This window comes from Wasmannia auropunctata, unplaced genomic scaffold (genome assembly GCF_000956235.1).
Source record: "Wasmannia auropunctata unplaced genomic scaffold, wasmannia.A_1.0 LD336090.1, whole genome shotgun sequence".
NCBI lineage: Eukaryota > Metazoa > Arthropoda > Insecta > Hymenoptera > Formicidae > Wasmannia > Wasmannia auropunctata.
The window spans coordinates 3,460,883-3,474,338 of record NW_012026800.1 but is presented as its reverse complement, the minus strand read 5'-3'; the positions used below and the strand labels follow the sequence as shown (position 1 = coordinate 3,474,338).

At 42.0% G+C, this 13,456-nt stretch overlaps 1 protein-coding gene across 2 annotated transcripts in view; it reads right to left on the bottom strand.

Moving 5' to 3' along the window:
- Positions 1 to 11,943, bottom strand: part of LOC105447955 — a 50,003-nt gene extending 38,060 nt beyond the window's left edge. The window contains exons 1-14 of one of the 2 annotated variants that reach the window (XM_011686286.1): positions 11,599 to 11,943; positions 4,398 to 4,491; positions 4,092 to 4,315; positions 3,864 to 4,006; positions 3,648 to 3,778; positions 3,092 to 3,477; positions 2,666 to 2,986; positions 2,332 to 2,587; positions 2,021 to 2,218; positions 1,720 to 1,934; positions 1,257 to 1,467; positions 778 to 1,151; positions 329 to 617; positions 37 to 231 (exon numbers count right to left, since the gene is read on the bottom strand). In XM_011686286.1, the coding sequence (XP_011684588.1) occupies positions 37 to 231; positions 329 to 617; positions 778 to 1,151; positions 1,257 to 1,467; positions 1,720 to 1,934; positions 2,021 to 2,218; positions 2,332 to 2,587; positions 2,666 to 2,986; positions 3,092 to 3,477; positions 3,648 to 3,778; positions 3,864 to 4,006; positions 4,092 to 4,315; positions 4,398 to 4,460 (3,006 nt within the window). In that variant the 5' untranslated portion in view covers positions 4,461 to 4,491; positions 11,599 to 11,943. Of the gene's footprint in view, positions 1 to 36; positions 232 to 328; positions 618 to 777; positions 1,152 to 1,256; positions 1,468 to 1,719; positions 1,935 to 2,020; positions 2,219 to 2,331; positions 2,588 to 2,665; positions 2,987 to 3,091; positions 3,478 to 3,647; positions 3,779 to 3,863; positions 4,007 to 4,091; positions 4,316 to 4,397; positions 4,492 to 5,748; positions 10,121 to 11,598 lie in introns of those variants that run through there. The other variant, XM_011686285.1, reaches the window with a different exon arrangement.
- Between the last annotated feature and the right edge of the window lie 1,513 nt (positions 11,944 to 13,456).

Genomic DNA, 13,456 nt, shown 5'->3' with positions numbered 1-13,456 from the left:
TTAATAAACGAATAATTAAATAAAGTGGAAACTCACAATTTTTCGGACTCTCGTTATCACCGGCTGCTCTCTCCACTCTTTGATAAAGGCACTTGGGTTGCATGCGATTCTTTCGAACTCTCTAATGACTTCCCGACTTCCGTTTCTCAATTCTAATGCAGCGCCAACGCTTTCGTTCATGATGCAAGGCCACATCACCTCACGCTCCTTGTAATCCTCAAGAGACGATATCTAATGGCAAGAGGCATTCGCATCACGATACGCTTCGTAGAATTTTGGTTTCCCCTGAGATTAATCGAGCAAATATATTTGGGAAAACGTCACTTACAAGAGGCACCGGCCGCAGCGTTATCATGTCGACCATGTCGAGGATGACCGGGGATAAATTTCTTAGGAACGTGCCGACGAGTATCTCGGTCTGCGGCATCTCCTGCAAAACGTCGGAAAGCTTCGCCACGTGATCGTGCTGCTGGATCTGATCGACGATCCTCTCGATATTGTCGAAGATCACCGAGGTCGCCCACGCGAGCCCGTAAATGTTTCGCCAATTTTTCTTGGTTTGGATCCCGAACAGCGGACTCTCCATCACGTCGAAGACCTTGCAGATTAAACCTACGCTGCAGACATATGTAATGTGTCACTGATCATTTATATTCCGATCAAATCCTGGCGCGGCGTGTATACGCGTGACGGTAAATTGTAAATGATATCCTTGCGTGTATAGATATACTTACATATATTGCGAATTGCGCGAGACGCGTTGAAAGTATTTCTTACCTGATCTCCCACGTGTCCTTCGCCGTTACGTTCGTCATCCACGAGAACTTGAAGTTCTGCTTCAGTTTCTCGATTTTCTTCAAATCGTAATGTAGATCCTCCTGGTGCACCAGGGTATCGACGTACTGGTAGATCTCGATTACCTTCTCGTTAAAGGACGTCCAATTAAATTCCTTCCGCCGGTAGATGGCCTCCTCAATTTCGATGCTGGTCACGTTTATTTCCAGATTCCTTTGCACGATTTTCGATAGATAGCACGTCGCTTCCTTGAGAATCGTGCTGTTCGACTCCTTAGGAAAATTTAGCAGATCCGGCGAATTCGGCTCCGTACAGTACGATCGCGTGAAATTAGAATACTCCAGGATCTGCAACGTCTGTTTAACCGAGATTGAGATATTGAAATCTACTAAAAAGTATCAATTGTATTATACGGAATTTCTAAGAACCGAAATGGGATTTAATGAGCATTTTGAACCGACCTTCTCTTTATCCGTGATGGTGAGATAAAACGATTCGATTAACTCAGCTTCCCGTCGGCGTACCTCCCCGATCAAGCTGGTAGGATTATTTCGTAGATCTTGCAAAATTACTTCAGCTATCAGGTCCATATTTTCCAGATCTGGCTTGATGGACGCGTACGACAAACTGCGAAAACCCAGCATCTTCGCTATGCTCAGATGAATTCCCAAGCTAAAGAAAAACAAAAAGTTAATGCACGAAGTTAGAATATTTCATAATTTATGGAAAACAATTTATTCGAGTACTAGAGACAAGTTCGATTATTTCTTACTTAGAAGTAATTTTGTACGTAAATATAATTAGGAAAAACAAAATGGGCCAAATGAATTATAGAATATCTATTGTTTACATTGACAGTTTATCTGAACATGTATATAATTGCCTCAGTTGCCTGGGGTTTTTACATGTTCTTTCCTTACTCACATATCTAATCTTCCTTGAAACTGCATGTCGTTGAAAGTTTTTTTCCATTCGTCGCTGGTATGAAAAATGCTCCAGTTTAAGTACTTTACTTTTCGCGAGTCTAAATAACTCACGAATCCTTTAATATTCCTCACAACGGATGTTAAGTTCGCACTGTCGATCCTGACTGTTTGTTTGAATGCCATGCTGACCATGGTCGATAAAGTATTCGTTACCTGAAAATTACGACTCCTTTAATTAACCATGAAATTAAAACACAAATTAATATTTGACCGCCAGTCAATTGCGAATCTATACATACGATTTTCCCAAATTTCTCGAATTCAAAACTGTCGTAGACGTCAGCGATGAATTTCTTTCCCTCATCGCCGCAGAATAATTCCTTTATTTCGTTGGAATTAACTTGAAACTCGACGTAATTCTCGAATATCTCTCTCATTGTGTCCGCTTCACAAAACACTTCATCGGGTTTTCTCTTCCTAATAAAATCTACGAAACGCTGTAAGAAAAATTTGGTAAAGCATAACTTTGTTAACCTGATTTAAAGATAATCGTCATTAAATTGTTTAAAGAAAAGTGTAATAATAGAATCTTGCAATAAATATAACAAACCTCTACAAAATCTAATTGGGAGAAAGACCGAACGATCGTTCTGTATGCAGTAGGTTGGAGATTTGTGAGTATCTTTTGGATCAAATTATGGTGTCTTTTAGAGATATCGTATAATCTCTCCAAAGTTTCTTCGTGAAGTATAGCAACGTGATGAGTCATTTGCACGATATTGTCCATCAACGATACAACGTACGTAATCGAATTTACAATGTTAGTAGAAAAGAAGTCTCTGAGCCCGTCGAAGACTTTAGCAGTTCTAAGAATTAAAAATTAAGCATTATTACAGACAGTTGGATATTAGTTTACCTTGTGCGTCTAAAGAAAAGATACTTGCAATTCAAAATCACTCTCGTGGCGATCCAGCAGTTTATTAGTAAGTCGGATACCATCCTGCAGGATCAGAAAGGACAGATCTAATATCTGCGTGATGTTGTCGTAATTATCCAGATTCGAGGAGAAAGTTGATATAGTCCCGCGCAACCGATTCATCACGGTGAAGAAGTCGTCATCATCTGTGGAATTGACCTTGCGGTTCTTCACGATTTCCTTCACCATCCGCAGCAGTTTGTTTATTTTCAAAAATCCCCTCCGCGCGATCGGCCAATTTCGTTCGTATTCAAATACAGGATCGAGAACCACGAGGGCTTTGTTGAAGCTGAAATTAAAGCGTCACGTTTCATATCCTTCGAGAATTATCAATATAATTTCGCGAGATTTAATGGGGAACTTTGAAGAAATGGATTTTAGGGACGAAACTCACAAATCCAGATCAATTTCCTTGAAGGTCACGTTTTGAAAGACCAAGATTATTTTCGGCAGCCACTCGCGGATTCTCAAGTACTCGGGTATGTACTTCTTGGTTGTCTTCAGATCGAGGATGGTCTCCGTCGCTCGCTTCAGATCGTGGAAGAAATTGTATTCGCGAAATTTCGCCATCGCGCGATCGACCATCTCCAGTAAACCACTGAAGTCCAGATGGCTCGAAAGATTCTCCAGAATATCGGGTATTGATAGCGGATCGATTTTGCAAAGGATATTCGAGATCTCCGTGACATCCTCCTCTTCAGGTACAATCAAATATTTCTTCAGGCTGTCCGGGGAGCAAATGACGCCGTCGATATTAGACGAACCGAAAGTTTGGATTAACTATAAAGGAGATAGAAATTGATAAAAATAATTTTTTCGCGCTGCAGAAGATAAATTTGAGAAAAAAAGATGCCCACTTGCCAATACAAATCGTTTAAGTAATTCTTGTATCGTATACTAATATCGTATATCCAATTAATGTCTGTTTAAGCAAATACTTAATTACTCACGTATATCAATTTGACGGATGACTCGAATAAACCGTCGATCAAACCGTCCCTTGCGTGCGGCATGTGAGATTTGAGTAAGTTCTTAATTTGCTCGTGATTGTTGAACAAGTCGCCCAAACGGATTCCCCTATCTGTCGAGACATATTCAAACATTTAATTACCGAATCATATCAAGTTAAATCTCAGCTCGATGTAATCTTTGCGGTGTAATCGTACCGAAGAGTGCCTTGATTTCCGGCTTGGTGAGTATTTGCGCCATCGACTTCAACAGTTGGATACTTTGCGGCAACGTTTCCACGGCGGAGATAATCGTCTTGTTAGTGAGCATTGGTTGCAGTTCCACGACTAAAGGCCCCAAGCTATTTATAGTTAAAGAAAAAAAGAGAGTGAGCGTTCCTGAATCTTTAACGGATTTACGATACAATCACCGCGTCCGAAACTAACGTGGAGTTCTGGTACGAGGGCACCTCCTCGTACTTCGACAGCGGATCGCAGGGGTTCCCGACGCTGCATATGTAGCTCTGCACGAACGGCAGAAGCCCATCCTGCGGCATCGACCTCGCGGGAAACTGACACGTCGGATGGTACTCGGGATCGACATTGTCACGCACCGTGTAGAGAATTATGAAAACCAATATCGGCCAGAGAAAAATTAGAGCCAGTATTCCCTAAAATTATGTCATACTCGATTTAGATCGGATCTACTTGACAGAGCGATTATTAAGCAGATATCCCATTAAGTCGGCTTACCGGTTGTCGCTTCCGAACAATGTAGTTCTTCCATAGAAGAAGCCCTAGCTGATCGATCCTCATTTTTAACAGCCGCGAATAACACCGTTTAACGCTGCAAATTATTTCAAGATTTTAATACACTAAACAAGCTGATTTGCAATTAAATGTAATACGAAACGATGAAGTGATTTAAATTATCTAATGTTGTCTACTGAAAAATTCAAGGATTAATCTTTAATATAACGTCTTTTCCTTATTCATTTTTATGAAATTCCACAAATGTGTTCTCACTCACGCGATTCTACAAATTCCTATACTTGTTTACGTTTGAAATCAATCCCGATGACCTTACAACTACTATCTTATGTTCAAGCCTATGATTGCCTAAATAAGGCGAGGGAAATAATATATTTTTTCGGTTTACTGGGCTGATGTTTTTCGCACGAACATATTTCAACAGAAAAAAACAAGCTGTAACAGAGAAAAAATATAAACAATATTGATGTAATATTAAACAATAATATTTTTAATAAATTAAAAATCTCGATGTTTATAGGAAAAATCGGATAACTGGATCTTTGCTGCAAGATAAAATATTATTGCAATTTAACAAATACATCCGCTTATTCACATTTTATAAATTGACTTTCTTTTTTTACGCAAATCTATGATCGTCTCGTTAGAAAAAGTCATTCGAAATCGCAACAATTCCTAACGGTGCTCGACAGGCGCGTACGAACTCGGCGAGATCTCTCGCTTGTAAAACTGCACCGAAAACCTCCTGCGCGATACAATGGAAAGTTTTGCGAGCTCGCGTGCAAGCCGCGGCGTATATACTTTTGCCGTTCTGAGAGTGCTCGAAAATGTGTGGAATCCACTTGAACCCGAGTGCACTCGGAAAAATGCCGCCGGTGAATGGTGATCTATCAGAAAATTTTATCGCCGCATGAAGAAACAGCTGAAAATTTCTCACCGCCGCCGACCGGCCGGCCGCGGAGAGTTGCATTCACGTCTTATACGTATCCATTACTAAGCGGCGCAATCATGCGAATAGCACCGGCGAATCCACTTTCATTGCGAATTCAGGCATCCGGGGATACGCCGGGGTAAAATAAGCACTCCGAAATTGCCGCATATAAAGAGTTACGGAGCGAGATCGACTGACAGCCGAATTAAATATCCGTACTTGCGATATCCGTGGGTACAAAAATATTTTATTCCAATGTATTCGCTTTGCGAAACGAAATTCATTGTTTACGCGTGCTTTCCGATTGTCGTGGCCGTGTTATCGCGCGGTGTTAGTTATTTATATTACGATACATATGTATACGTAGATATGTGTAAGGCAAACATTTTTTTAGAAATTCACCGCGATATCTTTCCGCTGAAACAGCCGTCCCCATCGACCGTTTGATGCCACGCCGGGAAGAATCCGATATTTCAATAAGACATGTGGAACTGTTTATTATCCTATCGTGTGACCGGAGATCCGCACTGTCGATCGTCCTATCCAACACGCGATTCGAACTCGACTAGTCCTGTTTGCCGAACTTTGGAACACAGTGCCGAATTTCGCGCTCTCTTGCGAGCCGCTCGGCGAGGGTCTACGTTCCGTAAAGTCCGTTTTAATTATCCGAAAATATTTTATCTGAAATAAAACTCCGCTGCCGTTCGAAGCAATTGCAAAAATTAGTGTCTGCAACGCGCGCTAGCGTCACCTCGTCAATTCTGGAGTCAAACTTGATTACGATAATTCGAAAAAAAAAAAAAAGTTATGAAAGCGTTACGAAAGCAGCGCCTCGTGGAAGTGTGGGAGGGATAAAATTTATGTTTATCTGCCGATATCGAAAATGGAATGTTTGTACTGCGAGATTCAACGCGAAATATATATACATACATATACGAACGGCATGACTAATTTGCGTGTCCGTCGATGCAGCTGCATCGGTGCGCCGGAAATGCGTACTGTTCTGTCGCGTGCTGCACCGACGACAGGATGCATTACAGAGATATGGAGCAGCGAACCGAGCGGCGGTTCTCGTGCAAGGATAAAATGCGTATCAGAAATAAATGTCCTGTCTGCATCAATCTCCTTCCGGGGAGAAATTACGAATGCAAAGCAACGCGGCGCAGGAGGACCGAGAGAAATACGAGGGCCATTTATTTCCGGTTATTAGCCGCAACTAATTTCAGTTTGTAAATTTGTTGTAAAATTATTAAAACGTATAGATTAATAATAGTACAGGATGTTTCAAAGTCTGCATTGAAAGAACGAATCACGTTGAGATTAGCGAAGAGAGATTAGCATAAATATTATATTTTTCTTCGTCAAGACTTGTTGCGTAATTATGCGTAAACAATCGAACAGCTGCAATAATTCTGCATAAAAAAAACTACAGGAGTTCTGACGAAATTGCAAATCGTGGCAACCGCGGAGACAGATCCAATGCCGCATTTTATTTCTGCCGATTTCTTTTTCTTCTTCTTAATCGCGTGACCTCCAAATTAATCAGCATTCGCAGTCGCGTACATGACGACCGGTCATTCATGTACGATTACATGAGTTCCTCCCCCACCCTCGTGAGATAACGAAGATCCGTAGTAATTATTGATTTGCTAATCCCGTGCAGGAGTATGTCATTAATGTAATCGCAGACGATGCGGCTGCACTTACGAAGAACTACCGCGGCCGTAACGATTGGCGGTGAACGAAAATACAAGCGTGCGTCCGTCTAAAAATTCTGCAATGCGGTCTGCGTCTCGTGGCTGCCGTGCAAATACACTGGTACCCGGTAAATTGTAACTAGTAATTGCAACTAGTAAGGAGATAATTCCTGGGAGAGAACGAAATGAAAAGGAAGTATGTTATTATTGTATCATTTTTTCGACACGGAATTATTCCGTCAATGAAAAACTCATTTCGCATCTCTTACTTGTTCTTTCCCGAAGTATCGCCTCCTCGTGAAGATTGACGCGATTTACCCGACACTCTGCAGAGTGTCACATGAATAGATTATGTTTTGCTGCTAATGGAACACAAATATAGAAACGTTTGAGGAGCACTTTGCGACGAGGCTCGATAAATATTGTCGAGAGTTTAGCAAATATATAATCAAATCAATAAGATCAAAGCCATGCATAACAAATTATCTGTACGGTGTGCTCTCTGAAATCTCGTGCGCTTTCTCTAGAACTCTATAGAGCATAATGCTTCTCGGATCGCGTTCTTTGTCACACTTAAGGTCTCGTTTTCGTAAAAGCGAGAGGATACGGTCGAATAAATCCTAATAGATGCAGCCTAATAAATAATTCTAATATCGGCAGCGAATAACAGTTAATAAAACTCCATTAAGTTTATTTAAATTCATCGAAGTGTCCATCGGGAATGTTTATGATACACTCGGCACACTTACGTTCGCGAAACGTATTATTCACCCGCGTTTCCTCTTCAGATAAGCCCGCGGTCACACATAGGGGATCGTAAACAAAGTTGCGAACTTTCGCTAATCGATATGCAAATAGCGAGACAAATACGTAATATTAATTAATTTGCATAGTTTTTGTCGACTGTAATCGTCGTGGAAACGCTTATTCTTTTGACCATCATTCATTCCCCGCGTGACCGTGAATCACGAGCCGGTTATTGCCGTTTATATCGGTCGTTGCGAGCGCGAACTTCTAGTTCTGCGGAAAGGCGCAAAAAAAAAGGAGGCATTCCGGTCCGCGCGCGCCCACAGCTTCGCTTTATTAACACTCCGCGAACACAACGGCGCACTTTCACTCATGGTTCCGCGCGCGGTGTACAGTTATACGATTACGGTCACGGGTTACGGCGCCCGAATAAACCCGAATCATTTCGTAACAATTGCCCCGCGTTCGACACGCACAGACTTGATGATACCTTCTTTTCTTCTTTTTTTTTTTAATGCGCATTCGAATGAAATCACGCTAACAAATCAAAGTGTCTCGCCGACGGCGATTAAAGTTCATCACTTCCACATCGCGGCGCACTGTAAAAACAATTAAGGCGATATCATCAATAATAATCTTTTTTATCAATTGTTTTCTTGATGGACAATAACAATCGTACCGTCGCTCGAACGGTCTGCCAAGCAACGTAAAGTAATGAGACTTTTGTTGTGTTTAATGAAGCTATAAAAAGCGCGACGGCATGCGTATCCGCGGAATTGCAATATAAATCAAATTGTTATAAATAAATCCAAAAGTTAATTTTTGTGTCAAGCCAAACTGTCATTGTTGTGATTAATGAAGCTATAAAAACCGAGACGGTGCGTGTCTGGGCAATTGTTATAAATCAAACTGCTATAAATAAAATTCAAAAGTTAATTTTTACGTCAAGTCAAACGATTAATGCACGCAACAATGAGTTCGCAACAATGAGCTCCGTCGAGCGGCGCGTTGCGTCGCTTCTTCACAACGCGCGTATTCAGGTGAAAATCCGCGATCCGGTTATTAATATGTGCGGCGCGACCTGTCGTCCGAATATGCGAGTGTCGTTGGCACATAATTGTTACGGCAGGCAGCATTTTGTTGCGACAACGCGACAACGCAACTGCAAGACGGTAATGTAAGTCCCATTTCATTAATATCCTTCCATGCGAGGCACAGATATCTCGCGCCAGAATTGGCACGGAAGTAATAAGTGTCGTCGATTAATAACGGAACGCCGCGCATTAAAAAACGGTATCGTTTGAAGACGACACTTTCAGGAAGGACGTTTTCAGTCCCGAAGGCTCGATTCGAGGAATATTCGCTTTCAAATTCAATCTTGCGCAAGTGTCTCGCGTACGAATACCCGAGTCCCCCGAATGCCTGCGTTTAATTTCCCGCGCAAGATCTCGAAGTCAAGCAGGGTTCAGAGTTCAAGGCCGCTGGCCGCTTGACGTCGAATATCGAGGGACAATCGTGACGAAACGAATCGATTTTTCTCCGCTGGCGTCGAACGGAGAAAGATCGATGGGATTACTTAATTCACACGAGGTGCGAACTGAATAAATTTTCTCAAAAAGATTAAATCAACGCATACGAAGATTCGAGCGTATAAAGTTGCAATTAGCACGTCATGGAATTACGTAAATCATATATATGTATATGTATATATATTGCGATCAAGTATAATTAGAGAATTGAGCTATTAATACTTTTTTGTATCGAGTTTGCAATTTAATGTTTCATCGAGTCAATGTGAAGAGCATATAAAACCGCATGTACGAAATAAAAATGCACAAGGAAGATCTTTGTATATATATTTGCAAATCTATGAGCTAAACGTCAAAACGTCCAATATATGTATTTACGACGAGACTATAAAAAGATTAAGTATCGGACTGGCGTCATCGCGTCTTGAAACGCAATTAAAAAAAGTAACAAGCGTGTGCGTCAACTTTTCCGTCTGTCCTTCTTATTTTGTTGATCCTTACTGATCTTGGACCTTGTTGACTTGTACATTAATCAACAAGCGAATACTATTGAGTCCATCAATGCGGGATTGCAAATGAAGTTTAGACAAGGAGGAGGAAAATGATTTAAAGTACTAAACCTTGTTCAACAATCAATTCTTCCGCATAAACATCGACACATTATCTCTCTCGAGGGGCAGAATTAAGTTCACGGTCGCTAAAAAAAAATAAACATGAATTATGAGATACCCGAGGCATTTGATATATAAAATAGAATATTTTTTTAGTAATTACATCTCTCGAGTTTGAAAAGTAACAGATCATATCTGTGTGAGAGAGAGAGAGAGAGAGAGAGAGAGAGAATAAAAAAGTAAAACAAAAAAGTGTGGATTTTTTACGAGCACGCAACTTATAAGTGACACGAGAGATATAATCACGGAGGACTTATAGATCCGTGTTCATAGCTCACTTTTATCATTAAATCAATTTATTTATGAGATTCTACAGTATATTTAACGTAAACTAATGTAAACACGCTTTAAAAGATGGATTTATATCGATAAAATTGATGCGTGAACATGGATCTTAAGCAAGATCGATCGAGCGAAGTCTGACAGTCTCGCGCGAACACAATTAATCTTAGGGAAACGAATGCGGGACGGGGAGAAGGAAGAAATCGTTAATCGAGCATCGTTGATTGCCCTCGCGCTACCATCTGCGTTTGACAGATGCGAGCCCGGCTCCCCGCGGCGCGGCGTGGCGCATGTGAATCGCGTGTGAATGTCAAAAGTCTCTTACAGCAGCGCGGGGAAGTTCAGGGTCGCGTGCGACCGCACAAAGTAACCACGAAGATGGCAACGAGGAAGGAGTGCAACCTCTCGCTTTTCTCGGAAACGGTCGAGCGACCGCCTCGCCGGCAGCGACAGCGCGGCGGCAGCTGGTCGAGCAAGTTTCCCGACCGTCCCCCGACCTCGGAGGGTTCTCAGAGGAGGATCGCGTCGTTGCGCGCGAGAGAAGGAATCCTCCCGCTACGACCGTTCCCCGTCGTTGAAGTTTGAACTTGTGTTTTTCCGCGAGACGAGAAACGAGTGCGCGAGCAGAACACGTGTGCCTACGTGAATCGCTTCGCGGTGATTTTCGTCGAGCGAGATAGGAGACGCGAGTACAAAATGCGCAACGAGCGCTCTCCAAATCGACATTCGGAAGCGAAGCTACAAGATTGTTAGCGAATCGTATAAGGCGAGACGATTTTTTTTGCAAGGACACTAATCTCTCACGTGACTCAATACTCGATTAATATCTGGTAATATTATATAATATTATCAGATATTAATATTTCTCATATGTATACATCTTGGAAACTTTAAGCCGTAATAACGCCACTTGAGTATCTCTGTTTATTAGCGCGAAATGTAAGATATTCTTGAAAGATAGCAATTATCTCCATTTTAATTTTCCTACAATTAACGATGGGAAACAATAGTTTGAGATATCTAGCAGAAATTCAACCGCGCGACTCCGCTACTGTTTACGACTACCACTGACAACTTGTATAACTTCATAATGTTATTACCGATCAGCAATTCATATATTCTGATTCTTTCTGATATCGTTCAAATGTGCGCATTGAAATAGAAAAACACTTATTATTGTCGAGTAAAAACTAATCACGTAAAACAGTTAATTATGAGAGGCTCTTCAAGAGGGAGGAATCAGCTCCGTGTATCACGCAGTAAATTTTCATATTTCTCTCTTCTTTTTTTTTTGTTTCTCGAAAAAAATTGGCATTACATACTTACAGCCTTGAAACGACTTGCTCTTCTTCCGCGTCTCGTTAAAGTCTGTAAGGAAGCTAAACAAGCACCGTTGTGTACGATCTATCCTTATTGGACCACGCGATCGATAAATCACAGAGAGTCGCGTGATCGCGCGGCACTGATCACGATCAACGATCCCCGCGGAGTTCGTGTACCCTTTCGGAGCACATCGCGAAGGATCGCGCGCCCGCGCGCGCACGAATCCCGAATAAATGGAGAACTTGGAGAACACGGCTCCGCGGCGAGGATGCACCGATCAGGAGTTATCGGATGCACCGCGGACGAATTGCGGTCAGCGCGTCAAACTCACACGAACGAAAGCGAACTTGTCCCGGCTTGTTTTCTTGTTTCGCGTTTTTCCCAGCTAACTCTCCTCTCAGCGGCGGCGGCGGCGGCGGCTGCGGCGGCGGCTGCTGCGGCTGCGGCCGGCGGAGATGATGACCGGCGTTCATGCACACTTGAACGACGGCCGGGGGACGACTGGCACCACTACCGTGATCCACGACCACGTGGACCTTCGAGGTGCCACACACCCGTCTCGTCTGCCGGCGTGTGCGTGACTGTACACAAGAGTACAGGCGAACTCGCGAACGAGCGAGCGAGCGAGCGAGCGTGCGAACGGATCGTGAATCGTTTTGATCAATCGATCGGAACAGGGAGTGAGGCATTCGGGGAAAATATATATATGAAGTGGAAGAAGAAACTTTGATATGTGTGATTTTTTTTGTTGAATTTTATTTAATCAATAACTGCATCTACAGTTTTATTCTAATGAAAAAATAACTGAAAAAAACCTAATCGATAATCAATACTTCTCATTCAGAAGGAATATTTCATTTCTAACGATTGCAAAACCTGAAAAGTAGATACATAATAATTGTTTCTTAACGAATACAAAAATATTGCTCAGGCCGCCGATTAGAAAAATATATTTATGATATACACGCGGAAATTTACTCTGTCGCGGTAATAACATAATTATCCCGTGGAGCAAAAAAATGAACGGATAACGTCGTGATTTTCCGAATACACGTATCCTCTCTGGGTACGTGCGCGGAATCGCGGGAGAGATCACAAATCCTCGTGAGAAAAATGGCGAATTCTACATTCCGATCTCGTATATGGAGTACCCACAGCGGCACTATTCTCAATATCAGTTTATCTCGTTTAATCTAATAAGTACACCGTAGTATCTAGGCGCAATAAATCGAACGGATTAGCGCTGGCACGAGATTCCAAAAGTGCAGCACTTGCACATGTATTCGGTTCCTTTAAAACCTGTACTAATTGGTACGATAAATTTCGACGGAAGGTTTACGCCAAGAGGCGACGGCACCGATCTATTTATCAAACAATCATGAAGGTGACGACGATGGCGGAATCGATCGGGCTGACCTTTCGATTGCCCGAAGATTATATGGTAATAGCGATTTCCATTGACGACGATCCGACTGTCTTCGGTCGACGATTTAGCATTTCAAACCCGTGAACTTTTGTCGATTTCAATATAAAAATGTAACCGCAGAATTCAGAAAAGACGCGGGCTACAGTAAAGTAACATGACGCTGTCTGTCTTTGCAGAGATTTTCGGGGTATCAGGAGCGAGGCGCTTTCATGAATAATTAATTAAATCGTCGGAATAAAGTTGAATTAATTACGACAGTAATTATATGCGTAATACAGCGATATGCATAATACGGAAATCTCACTGCGTTATAGTACGATCGTTTGAAGATTCACAAATTTTACGTCCTTTTGCAACCTTTTACTACGCGCGCGCCACGTTAATTAAATCACGATTTCGAAGAGATATTTTTCAGCAAAGTTTATCGCAAGCAAA